The sequence below is a fragment of the Meles meles genome, chromosome 18 (genome assembly GCF_922984935.1).
Source record: "Meles meles chromosome 18, mMelMel3.1 paternal haplotype, whole genome shotgun sequence".
Taxonomy (NCBI): Eukaryota; Metazoa; Chordata; class Mammalia; order Carnivora; family Mustelidae; genus Meles; species Meles meles.
In genome coordinates this window covers 47,856,171-47,869,632 of record NC_060083.1, presented here as the reverse complement: position 1 = coordinate 47,869,632, position 13,462 = coordinate 47,856,171, and the positions used below count along the sequence as shown (strand labels likewise).

Below are 13,462 nucleotides of genomic sequence, written 5' to 3'. Positions count from 1 at the left end.
GGGGAGTCATGCCAGCCAGTTCCCTTCACCTCCTCTCTCAGTGAATCACAGGTTGATTTCGTGAGAACCAGCCATCCCCCTGCCACAATACCCCCTACCAAGACCTGCCACCAAGGGCAGGTTCCCTGGATTGCAGTGGCTAAAAGGGACTGACTCATCAGAAGTCTCCACGCCTGGGCCATGCTGATTCAATGAGCTGCGGCTCTGAGGCCACCCCTCCCTCCTGAACATGTGGAAGGAGTTTGGGCCTCTGTTTCCAGTCATTCATAAGGCTGTGTTCCTGCTTGGCCTCAGGGGCCCAGACTCAGCCGTGCTGGAAAAGGGACGATCCTCATCAGAACTTTTGTCCCTGAAAAGAATTAGCAACCCCCACCACCCACTTCCTCTGACGGGCTAGCCAGAGCCAGGAAACCAGGTGGATTGGCCCTGGTCCTTACAGGGTGGCTGGAGGGATCCAATGAACCGATCCCTGTCAAACTCCAGGCACAAAGGGCGGGCACACAGGAAGGGCTCACTTTGGGCGGCTAATGCTTCTCCAGAAGCTCTCGTTGCTACTCTGTTTGCCCTCCCTCTTTTTATCCTGAGTCCCCCGCCCACTGTTTGAGGCAGATGAATGTTTTCCTTTCTTCTCCATTCTTCTCTGAAGCCACCCCATTGTGCTGGTCATGATACACACGGCTGAGCATGCGCTGAACGGGGCAGCGGTGGGAGCCGGAGCCGGAAAGTCCCAGATGAGGGTGAAATGATCAGCTGTCAGACCTACCTTCTAAATGGAGTCAGGAAGATGAGAGTTCCAAAATCCAACCTAGGAGGGCAGGCCGGGAAGAGAAGGCCCATTAGAAAAGCTAGACAAGGGGCGCCTGGGTGGCTCAGTGGGTTAAGCCGCTGCCTCCGGCTTGGGTCATGATCTCAGGGTCCTGGGATCGAGTCCCGCGTCAGGCTCTCTGCTCAGCAGAGAGCCTGCTTCCCTTCCTCTCTCTCTGCCTGCCTCTCTTGTGATTTCTCTCTGGTCAAATAAATAAATAAAATCTTTAAAAAAAAAAAAAAAAGAAAAGCTGGACAAGACCGCCAGCAAGTTTGCCTGGACAGCAGAAGGAAAGGCTGTGGTTTGGCCCATCAGGCCAATTCACAGAACCAGAAGAAAGACAAAGGATGGGACAAATGGAGGGAAAAAAAAGGGGGAACAAGGAAGGGAGTTGGAACAAGTGGAAGTCACAATGCGTCAATGAGGGCTATTTTGAGGACGCGCTGTCCAAGGAGACAGGATGTCAGAAAGCAGGAACAGGCCACCCGAGTGAGGCCATGGAATTTCAGCAGCGCGTTAAGTCAGGTGAGGAGGTGTTTAGTGGGAGGGGAGGTTGAGGCATACTGCTTGTACTACGGACTACCTTCCTCTCTGCCAGAGAGCGGTTCTGGCCTGGGTCCCCAGCCCTGCTGCTGACCCTTGACTGGTCACTTCCCAATTAGGTCCACGGGGACACCGGGTGACTCAGGCCGTGCCTGATCTTCCATTGCAGTCACCTGGTTGAGTGAGTCATCCAGGAACAAAACATCTCGTGCCCACGGCCATATGGATTTACAAGTGGCTCCTGCAGGGCAGGCTGCTATGAAAACTCACTTTATTTTTGTTCCTTCATTCTATGTAGCAGCAGTCAGTAATCTAAGGAAGGGGAAGGACACGGGAGAAGTGGAGTTCAAGGGAACACGTATCTGAGCATAAATCTCTAGTAAGCATTACTCAAAATGGCAGCCAATCCAAACGACCCCATTTCACCATACCTCAGACGACGGATGCAGGACGCACCCTAATTTCAGAGATTTTTTTTTAATTGCTTTAATCACTTCATGGTTAGATATAGTATGTAACACCAGAAGACATCGGTGTATGATTTGTTTCTACCAATATTAAAATGTGTTATGGGTTGAATTCTGTGCCCCAAAAAAGATAGGCTGAAGTCCTAACCCCCTGTACCGATGACTATGACCTTATTCGGAAATAAAAGGTCTTTATAGATGTAATCAAGATAAGGTCAGTAGGGGAGGCCCTAACCCAATATGACTGATGCCCTTGGAAGGGGAAAATACCATGTGAAGACAGACACACAGAGGAAATGTCACGTGATGACAAAGGCAGAGATCGGAGTAACCCTACTGGAAGGCAAGGAATGCAAGGGTATCAGTCGCCACCAAGAGACAGGAAGCGGCAAGAAAGGATTCTATCCACAGTCTCAGAGAAACCATGGCCCTGCTGACACCCTGACCAGATTTCTAGCCTCCAGAGAGAACAAATTTCATTGTTTTAAGCCACACAGTTGTAGCAGCCCTAAGAAGCTAATACAAAATGGGTACACATTCCCATGGCATATATGACATGATTTGGAGGAATGTTGCCCTGTAATACTTTGCATGATAGAAAAAGTCATCCTGGATTGAAAACTGCTACGGTTAATCCATCTACAGATAATGGAAAAGTGGGTCCTTTGGCGTTATACTTTTCTATTAACATACAACAGTGATGTTGGCATTCATTCATTCATTTACTCAACAAATATTCCTTGAGCACCTAACTGTACCTGGCACTCTCCTAGGCACTGGAGGTATGACGCTGAAACAAAACAAGCCTCCTACTGTTGTGAAGCTTCAATTTTAGTGCAAAAATGAAAACAAAACATACACCACAAAGTACAATTTCAAACAGTGGCAAATACTTTTTAAAAAGAAAATAGAGGGCACCTGGGTGGTTCAGTGGGTTAAGCCTCTGCCTTCGGCTCAGTTCATGATCTCAGGGTCCTGGGATCAAGCCCCACATCCGGCTCTCTGCTCAGCAGGTAGCCGGCTTCCCCCCTCCCCACCGCCTGTCTCTCTGCCTACTTGTGATCTCTGTCTGTCAAATAAATAAAATCTTTAAAAAATAAAAAAAGAAAAAGAAAATAGAGCAAAAGAATAGCATTACTGAAAAGGAGTCCCTTCTAGAGAAGGCAGTCAAGAAAGGCCTCTCTGGATCTGAATAGACATTTTTCCAAACAAGACATACAGATGGCCGTTGGACCCATGAAAAGATGCTCAACGTCACTCCTCATCAGGGACATGCAAGTCAAAACCACAATGAAGGATCATCTCCCATCTGCCAGACTGGCTAAAATCAAAAAGATGAGGAATAACAAGTATTGGTGAGGTTGTGGAGAAAAGGGAACCCTCGTGCACTGTTGTTGGGAGTGTAAACTGGTGCAGCCACTGTGGAAAACAGTAAGGAAGTTCTTCAAAAAATAAAAAATAGAGACGCCATATGATCCAATAATTCCACTACTGGATATTTACCCAAAGAAAACAAAAACACTAATTCCAAAAGACATATGCACCCCTATGTTTACTGCAGCATTACTTACAACAGCCAAAATATGAAAGCAATCTAAGTGTCCATCAATAGACAAGTGGATAAAGATGTAACACACACACTCAGAGGAATATTGCACACCCATAAACAAGGATGGGATCTTGCCAATTTTTGTGACAACGTGGATGGACATAGAGTGGATTATGCTAAGTGAAATATGTCAGACCGAGAAAGACAAATACCATATGATTGCATTTCTATGTGGAATCTAAAAAACAAAAATTAATGAACAAACAAAAAACAGAATCGGACTTGTAAATACAGAGAACAAACCGATGTTTGCCAGAGGGAAGAGAGTAAGTGAATGGGCAAAATGGGTCAAGGGGAGTGGGAGATAGAGGCTTCCAGTTACAGAATGAGTAGGTCATGGGCATAAAAGGTAGAGCACGGGGAATACCGACGGTATAGTAATAGCACCTTATGGTGACAGACAGTAGATACACTTGTGGACACAGCACAATGTATAAAGACGCTGAATCAGTATGTACACATGAAACTGATGTAATAATATGTGTCAACTGTACCCAAATAAAAAAAACTTAAGGAAAAGAGGCTTCTCCGAGTTGACCGTTCAAAATGATACGAAGGAGTGTGTCATGGGAAGATCTAGGGGATGAGCATTCCAGAAAGAATCCATGACAAGTGCTAGATGGAGTTCAGCCCGTTAAAGAAATAGCAGGAAGACAGAGGGAGGAGGAAAGAGGCAGAGTAGTGGCTGGAGTAGTTCTGGTTGGGGACCAGAATGCTAGGAAGCTTTAGCCAAGGAGGGGAGTGTGGCTTTCATCCTCCACATGATAGAAAGCCACAAGGGGAGTCTGAGCAGAGGTGAGCAAAGAACATCCTGGCCACTCAGAGGAGAGCAGACATAAGGGGAACAAGATGAAAAGAGACCAATTAGGAAGCTATTACAATAATCCAGATTTGGGGGTGGGAGTGTAGTGGGGTTAATAGTGTGGTCAGGCCCGAGCTATGTTCCAGGACCTTACTGATGGATGGCCTGTGGTGCATGGCAGAAAGACAGGATGGACTTGGCCCCCAAGTGGATGCCCTTGGACAAAGTTCAGATGTTTTGATCACTGGCCATACCCTTTCCCTGACTCTTCCGCCCTTGTAAATGAAGCCAGACCCCGCCTGGTGATCACCTCCAACTGGGTTAATTCGGTAGCCATGTGCAGAACACCACAGAAGGCCCGCCTTGGACAGAGTCCTATCCTCCATATAGTTGTGTATACAATGAACACCTAGGCCCTGAGCAACACCGAAGGGTAGCGGTGGTGGTAAATCCATGAACACGACTCTTGTGTTAACAGTGGACATGGTGGACAAGACATGCAGGCCCACAGGCAGGAGATCGCAAATCCAAAGCCTCTTCTGCCCTTCCACTGGCTGTGCAACCTGGGGCAGGTCCTGTCGTCTCCCTGGGGCCCTAAGGTCCAGTGACTCTTTCGTTCTCTATTCAAGGACTCATAACTGCTCCCTAGTATTTAACAGGCCTAACGCTGCCACGTCAGCCAAGCACAGGAAACCCCACACTGCTGCTTCCTTCCCCCATGGTCCCAAAAATGCACATAATCCTTGCCTCATGGGTTGTTAGGATTAAATGAGAAATTTACACGGAAGAACCACCTGCAGTGATGGCTCCGTAAATGCCATAAATGCTGGCTTCCTTCCTCCTTACCTTTGCTCTAACTGCTTTCTGCATTACGAATGACCATCCCCACCCCCACCGCAGCCCTGCCTCAGGGTCAGACTCCCAGGGCCCTCTGCCCATAATAGGATATGCTGAAGAAATCACAAGCCAGGAGACAAGAACCCCCAGGGTTAGACTCTACTAATGCTCCAAAACTAGCTATATGACCTTGGGCAAGTCACTTCAACTCTCAGGGTCTCCCCTTCTTGCTTCTCTGTAAAGCCGGCAGTGCTGGCTTAGAAGATGTATATGGTGCTGCCTGCCCTGGAAGGATATATTCCAGCCAGAAAGCATCACAGGTGACTAATGCTCTGGGAGGCCCAGCATCCCAGGGCCCAAGACCCCCCTGCTCATGCACAAATATCCATTTCTTCCTAATAGCTTAGCTGAGAACCTGATTCAAATGCTGCATCTCCAGCTCTGGAAAATTTTATCAGCACGGGCCCCACCTTCCATCTGACTCACTCAGTAGAGAGAAGCCAGCCTGTACCAAGCTCAGTTTAGGCCCAGCCCAGCAGTGCCCTGTTGGTGACCTCCTTGGCATCCAGCACTCCAGTTCTGCTACTTTTCCTCCTCTCGTGATGTCTGGTGGGTATGGACAGCAGGCAACAGTGATGCCACCAGTCCTTGTCACCACCGCCCCAACCCCATCTTGGTAGGAAGGCAAATTGATCTCACCATTTGGGAAGATAATTTGGCAAGACCTATCAAAATTGAAATGTAAAATAGTCATGTGCTTGGACCCAGCAGCTTCAGTGCAAGAAACCGAGCCCGTAGAAACACATGAACAAAAAAGGTACAAACAATGAATGAGGCCAGCCCCTGCCATTCAGCTTTATTTGTAGTAGCAAATAATTGGGAATGATCCCACTGTCTACCAACAGGGAATCAGGTAAGTCACTTTTGCTACATCCATATCGCAGTGTGCCTGCTGGCTAGGATTGTTAACTCTTAGGATAAATAATGGAAAGATATAAACCGACATAAAAAGATGCTAGGCTATATTTCTGAGTGACAAGGACCCTGTAGTGGATGATCCTACTTGAGAAATAACAGTAAGGGTAAATGTCTCTGGTGAGATAAATATACAGGAAAAAAACTAGAGTAACCGTCAAGAGCTGTTATCTTTAAGGACAAGACTACAAGGGACTTGTACTTTCTGTATTATTCTATTTCTGCGCTGCTTGACTTTTATTTTTTTAGCACAGCAGTATGAATTACATTTACAAGCTAAAAGAAAATTAAAGTTAATTTTAAATGTCCTCTGTCCTGTCTCAATTTCTGCCCTGGCGTTCATCTAAATGCAGGCTCCCCAGAGCACACCAGGCTTCCTACAATATGGCACACTTGAAACGTCAATATCCTGTAGCCTCTTTGAATCCAAAGTTGGTGGGAATTCCAGAATAAACGTGGGCCCACTCCCTTCAGGAACCACCCAGGAGAGAGCATGGGATGGTCTGTTCTCAACCTAGAGAAGTCCGAGAACTGAGACACCATGTTCCCCTCCATCTCGAAGATGTGGCCAAACCTGGCCACCACTAGCTGAGGCAGCAAAAGGTTTAAACTAGAGGAGTCGATCTCGTGTGGTGGCTCAAGCCAGGGTTTGGAACCACAGGTGGATCTCATAGGCCCGGGTTTCTCCATCCAAGAATCCCAGTTAGCAAAGAGATTATGGTTGACTACAGGGACTTTTGAAGTGGCTACTGGATATGCCTTCTGCCAAACTTCTGGAACTCTCTTCTGGTGTGAAGTTTTTCAAGGCTATTTTTAACTGTAGACCTCCCTTCCGCCTGTCCTCCGCAAAGAAATCTTTACATGGAGTTCCATGTTATGAATTAGTTAAAAGAAAAACTTCTCTCCAGTTGGAGGTGGGAAGAAGCAGGTACAAAGCAAAGACTCCCCCGCCATCTCCTTCCACTTTGCAGCCCCTGAGACACCAAGCGCCTAACGCCCAGGGGGCAGATGGCTTGTGCAAAGTCACCCAGCCAAATGATGAAAAAGCCTGCACAGAGGCGCCTGGGTGGCTCATTGGTTTAAGCCCCTGCCTTCGGCTCAGGTCATGATCTCAGGGTCCTGGATCGAGTCCCACATCCGGCTCTCTGCTCTGCAGGGAGCCTGCTTCCCTCTCACTCTCTCTGCCTGCCTCTCTGCCTACTTATGATCTCTCTCTCTGTCAAATAAATAAATAAATAAAATCTTGAAAAAAAAAAAAAAGCCTGCACAGGTGGGAATCGAATACATGTTTCTCAGTTCCCGATCCGCAGCTCTTTTCACACCTGAGGTTTGGTTTTTTTTCCCTGCATGAAAGGAAGTGGCTTTGTAAGTTAAAATAATAATAACAACAACAACACAAGTTTAGGTAAAGGAATACAGACATACATGAGGATTATTATCTATACAAGGAGAAAAATCTGAATAGAACACCCCATCTGATTAATGGTGAACATGATGGGAGAACAGAATTAAAGAGGAACCAGCCATTTTACTCTCCAGCATTTGACTTATATTAAAAAAAAAGAAAAAAGAAAAAATTTCACCTCATTCTCTCCTTGAATGTTGGAATGTCTTCACCAACTGAACTAAGAAATGCTGGGGAGAGGGAGACCAGTCTTTTTGTGACAAAGTGACTGAAAACCGGAAAGGAAGACGTATTTTCAGAGATGCTACCAAAATTTTTTAAAGGTAAAATAGCTCCAGGTTTATTTAACAGCTTCTGGCCCCAAGGATTGAGACATACCATATTTGGCCACAAAATACGCATTGCTTTCCAGACCAGTAATAAAAGTGCAGGTTGCTGCAAAATCTTTGGCAATATCCTGAAGATATTATTACTTAGCACTTGGGAAATCGAATGGCTTGTATGTGGCCCAAACGCATTGATCCAATTAGAAAATTTAGACATTGAAAGCTGCATGTGGGTTTAACTGATAGAGTCCCCCCACTTTCAGGGTAACTGTCTCCGCACCCAAGGAAAATGGAGTAGCCTCAGATAACCCCTTCACTTTCTGATACACACAATGGGGGTGAATCTCAAATGTGTCATGCTATGTGAAAGAAGCCAGACTTTAAAGACCATATGCCCTATGACATCATTTATATGACATTCCATAAAAGGTGGAACTGCAGAAACAGGAAACAGATCAGAGGCTGCCAGGAACTAAAGGTGGGGATAGGGTACTGATAACAGGAGCTCAATGGGGAACCTTTTGAGGTGATGGAAAAATTCAGTATCGTGATTATCCTGATGGTTACTTGACCAAATATGTGTCAAAATTCAAAAAACTGTACACCTAAAAAAGATGGGCTTTCTTGCGTGTAAATTACACATCAATAAACCTAACTTTAAAAAGAGTGTTCCTGGGGGCACCTGGGTGGCTCAGTGGGTTAAGCCTCTGCCTTCGGCTTGGGTCGTGGTCTCAGGGTCCTGGGATCCAGCCCCATGTCAGGCTCTCTGCTCAGCAGGGAGCCTGCTTCCCCCCCACCCCCGCCTGCCTGCCTATCTGCCTGCTTGTGATCTCTCTCTCTCTGTCAAAAATATAAAATCTTAAAAAAAAAAAAAAAGAGTATTCCTAGAGATGCTGTGTGCATGGAAAGAAAGGCAGATTTTACACTTTGGTGGGGAGGGAGGGAGGTGCTATAGAGTTTCACAGTTAAATAAAAGGCAGCGGTTTACACAGGGAGAATAGGCAGTATCGTTTTTCAGCTCCCACCTGCATTGCCATTCATGACCTGAGTTCCTTCGGGCACAATGATCTTCCCATTCGGGAAGGGTCGAGTTCAGGGGAAAGGAGGGGAGGCCCTGGGGTGAAGTAGCAGGCCAGCTCTGTGGGCAGCAGAGGGGGGCTGGGTCAGGCCAAGTGGTTTATCCCTGAAGCTGCTCAGTCACTCCCCCAGTTAATTATCTGTCTGCTGATTCATGAGTTGTGGTTCCTGTGGGCATGCTTCCTGGCTATTTCTGCCAACAGAGGCAGAAGGATTCGTAGGGCTGGGAGGGGATGATAACCAGAGATCCTGAATGGGGTGGGGAGTTGCAGAGGAGGAATTTCTATTAGGAAATTCCAGAGCCATATCCATTCTCCCCCTCCTCATTGTTGCTCCTGGCCCCATCTGATGCTGTCCCCAGGAGACCTCTACCACTCACTGTTTCAAGGTGCATAAAGAAAAATATTTCCTTCCTGTGTGTCTTCTCCCAGGAAAGGGAGAAAAAAGCAGACAATTCACAGAGGTCCCCTGAAAACAGAGGTCTAAGGCATCATAGTGCAGAGATCCAAATGCACAAAGAATTCATGGTTTCAGCTGTATTCTAAAATTCTCCAGAATACCCAGATGGAGCCCTTGCGGATGCCCTGTGAATGAATGCTGATATCCAAGTTCTGGGTTTCTGACAATGAGGCACATCACCTCTGGATGCCCTCTCATAGCGTTCCCTGGGTATTTATTTTTGTCTGCCAATGTCCCAGCCCCTGGGCCTAGAGCACTGAACAAAATAGACACGTCCTTCTCCTCACAGAACCTGAAATCTTGTGAAATGTCTTTTACTTTCCTCTTTTCCCAGATGTGTGAGCCTCTTCCTCCTGGGTCTCTTCTGTGGGTTCTTGCAGGGTGAAGGTGACGGAGAAATGCTAAACCACCCGTGGGGGACTATCACACAGGTGTGGGGAAAGGTACCCCATCGGTCAAATTCTGCGAGCCCAGGTTGCACTCACGTGTGAAACAGTAACAGCTCTTGTCTCCGATACATGGTAGATACCATGGATAAGAATAATGGCAATAGAAAGTGCCACTTACTGGATACTTATTTTGTGCCTTTATCTCATTTAATTGTTTTCTCCTCTTTACAGAGGAGGAAACTGAGGTCCCAAGAGATTAAATAACTTGCCTAAGTTATACAGACAATAAAAGGCAAAATCAAGAACTAAACCCACAGCTGGCTGGCTTTAAATTGTAACTACCCCTTCCTCAGCCAACGAGCCTTCCTGCCATTTCTCTCCAGGCAGAGAACTTCATCTGGAGAGTTTTCAGGAGGAGAAATCAGCCCTTCAGCTCAGAACTAATCAACTTAGATGGTGATAGCAAACAAAACTTGTTATCCCTTAGGTCTCAGGTTAGAATACAGACACAGGAGGAAGTCACAAGCCTCAATACCTCTTGGGTGAAGCTAAAAAGATCGTCTTTGTACATAAATTCCAAAACTCAGTTCTACTCTCAAACAACCTCTCTTCTGCCCATCCCAGACTCCTATTCTGCGACAGCCTCTCTGTGCCACCACCCAGCTGTCTCTGTGCCCTTCAACGCTGTGTGTACCAATAACCCCTCTTCTACTTTCATCCGACCACCTGCTTCCCCAGCAATCTGGCAACCCAGCCACCAACCCTGAAGGAGGGGATTCAAATATAATCGAAACTGTTCTTACTGGGGGCTTCTTAACTCTGGAGGTTGACTCTAGAGCCCAAGCTCTGAAGCAGTAGTCCCACCTGCTTCTCAGAAGGAGTCTGGGGCTAGCTCAGTATAACCCATCACTACAGCTGGAATCGTGCCAATCATAACGATGAATCTGTGAACAGATCTCCCAAAGGATATTGCAAACTAATGTATGTCAATGCAGTGGGATCCCATATGGATCATTACAACTCTGTGTCAGATTCACAAAAAATACTAGGAGTGAGGGGTGGAAGGAGAGAAACCAAAATAACAAGTAGTTATTCACTAATATTGAAACATATACCAAGCTAGGCTCTAGCTTATGGTACTTTGCTTTCTTCTAAGACTATAAGAAAATGCAATGATTAGACTCGGAAATCATTCAGAAATTCAGAATGCTGTAGAGGTGAAAAGGAAAGCAACAAATGTTTTAAGTTAATGGAGGCAAGCATCTGGAGGAGACAGCTGCACAGCTCTCACAGACATCAGGCAGCTTTTGAAAGGCATCTCTAACACCTCCTAGGGCACAGAAGATCTGCATTTCAGGACTGTGGCCATCAGGCTGTTCACAGTAGGCTGAAGACATCTGCTGACTTGCTTGAGCATCTATCACATGGAAAGCTTCAGCAAAAACAACTTAGACCCATATATATATGATCTGTAACTCCACCAAAAAAAAATCACTCGTAGATTGCGGTAATGGTTTCATGGGTGTTTTTGTATCCCCAAACTCGTCAAGTCATATACATTAACTATATACATTTTTTTGGTTTATCACTCATATCTCATTAAACTGTATTTAAAAAACATTGTTGCCTTGCCCTGTAGAATCTCTTAGACACACACACACACACACACACACACACACACACACAATATCTTGAAGGCAGTCATCAAAGTATTTCTGAATAGCTTTCTTGGATAGGAACTTATCAGTAGATCTTACTTTTTTAATACCTTCTGCACGATATAAATTGTCTCACAATGAGTACTAATCTTTTCATTAAAAGTATGTACGTGCACACTTGTGCGTCCTCTGCAGAGGAACGCCCCAGAGGAAGGGGAGCCGGAGTTCCCTCTGGGAAGTTCACCAGAGCTCTGAAGGACCGCGGGCAGCATCCCGGCACGGTAATCGCCTCTGCGGCTCCACCGGCTCCCCAGCACCAATGAGGCCGAGTGCCGTCTTGGCATAGTGCGTGCAGCAGCAGGAGAGAAAAAGCGAGGGATCCAAGCCAGTTCCAGGGACCCTCCGTGTGGCTCCTCGCATACACCGGAGGTTTTTCGGTTGTGGGGTCTGTCCCGGAAGCAGAGGCAGCACTGCCATCGGGGGACACTGTAGGAGACAGAGCCCTCACCCTGCACAGAACCAATCCCGCGGGGAGCCACCACGCAAAAAGACTAGGAAAAGAAAATCTTGGAAGAAAGTAGCACAACGCGAGACTAATCTCGAGAAGCCGGCACACCCGAGGGCGCACACACTCTCACCCGAGCAGCTACACCCACGTCCCTCCGACTGCGCGCGGGAACAGCGGGAACAGCCCCGGGAAGTCGCAGCTCGCCGTGGCCACCGCCGCCAGCCGGACCCGCAAGCCCCAGACCACCTGCGAGGCGCGCCGCCCGGGAGACGCGCCCTTCCCCACCGCGCGCCCCAGGCCGCCCCGGGGCGGACGCCTCACTCGGCCAAGGGCTTCGGCAACCCGGAGCACCCGCCCCGAGGTGGCGTCTCACCCCTGTCACCGCGGGGCCGGGAAGGTCCCCGGCTGCGGCTCCGGCGGCCCCTGCCCGGCCCCGCGCACTCGGAGCGCAGACGCGCGGGGCCGGCCCGCCGCTTGCCCGGCTCCAAGTCCAGCTCGGGCTGCAGCAGGATGCGCGGCGCGGATCTCCGCGGAGCCGCGTCCCCGCCGCGCGGGAGCCTCACTCACCTCCGCCGCCGCCGCCCGCCAGCGCCCCCAGCACCAGCACCGCGGCCCAGAGCGGCCGCGCCCGCATCTCGTCCGCCGCCGCGGCGCCCGCCGGTCCCACAGTGAGCGGCGGCGCCCGCGGCCACTTTTCCCGCAGCGGGAGGGGGGGAGGGGACGCCGCGGGTGGGACGTCACGGGGCGGGCCGCCGACTCGCGCTGCCTGCCCTGCCGCGCTCCTCTGGACCCCGCACCGGGGAGGGGGCGGTGGGAAGCCGCGGGGCCTCTTCCCCCCCACCCCCACCCCCGCCTCGCCTCCGCCCGCCGGGATCCGCCTGGACCAGCAGTCCCGGCGAGGCTGGCACCCGAGGGGGTCGTGGGCGCGCCTGGACACTTGGTATGCTTAGAGAAACCGGGAACCTGGGGCCCCTCTCCTGACCCAGTGCCACCTCCTGGAGACGCCCAGATGGCTTTCTCTTTCACCTGAACGATAGGGCACTTTCCCTCTGTACCTTGGGTTTGAAACACTTTATTTGACAAAACCATTCCAAGGCTTACAGCTGGTGCCAAAGCACGGGTTTAGTCCTTTAGTATTCACCGAGTTCTTTGGGTTATTTGAGTTATTTGGGTTATTCTTTGGGTTATTTTGGTTTTCCGGAAAGCCTCTTGAGACATCTCAAGCTCGTGTAAGCAGGGATGTCCATAAAGGGCCATAGTAACTGGTAAACGTTTCAGGACACGGTCAGTAAGACAGGAGGAGGCAGGGCACTGCCTCCAAACGCAAACTCACAGGCTTTGCGGCTTTATCGTATTTTCCTCCAAGGTCTCCCTCTCACTCTCTGCCTGTCCCCCAATCCTTCCTCTGGGTCTGGGTCTTCTCCAGACCCGAAGTCTCAGGCAGCTCAAAGAGGCAAAATGCTGGGGCTGCGAGCAGGAGACCGCCAGTGGTCAGACCGTCCGTGGTACCCCGATGCTCAAATGACCATAAAAACAAGACCTTCCACGCATCAAAGAGCATGGAAGTCTCCCCAGCTCCTGGGTTTCCCCGAGCCTTCTCTG

At 48.8% G+C, this 13,462-nt stretch overlaps 1 protein-coding gene across 3 annotated transcripts in view; it reads right to left on the bottom strand.

Annotated features, from left to right (window-relative positions):
• ITGB3 (integrin subunit beta 3) overlaps positions 1-12,816 on the bottom strand; it is a 50,837-nt gene extending 38,021 nt beyond the window's left edge. The window contains exon 1 of one of the 3 annotated variants that reach the window (XM_045985587.1): positions 12,428-12,816. In XM_045985587.1, coding sequence (XP_045841543.1) covers positions 12,428-12,494 — 67 coding nt within the window. In that variant the 5' untranslated portion in view covers positions 12,495-12,816. Of the gene's footprint in view, positions 1-11,990; positions 12,150-12,233; positions 12,408-12,427 lie in introns of those variants that run through there. The other 2 variants (XM_045985589.1, XM_045985588.1) reach the window with 2 other exon arrangements.
• Positions 12,817-13,462: the final 646 nt, after the last annotated feature.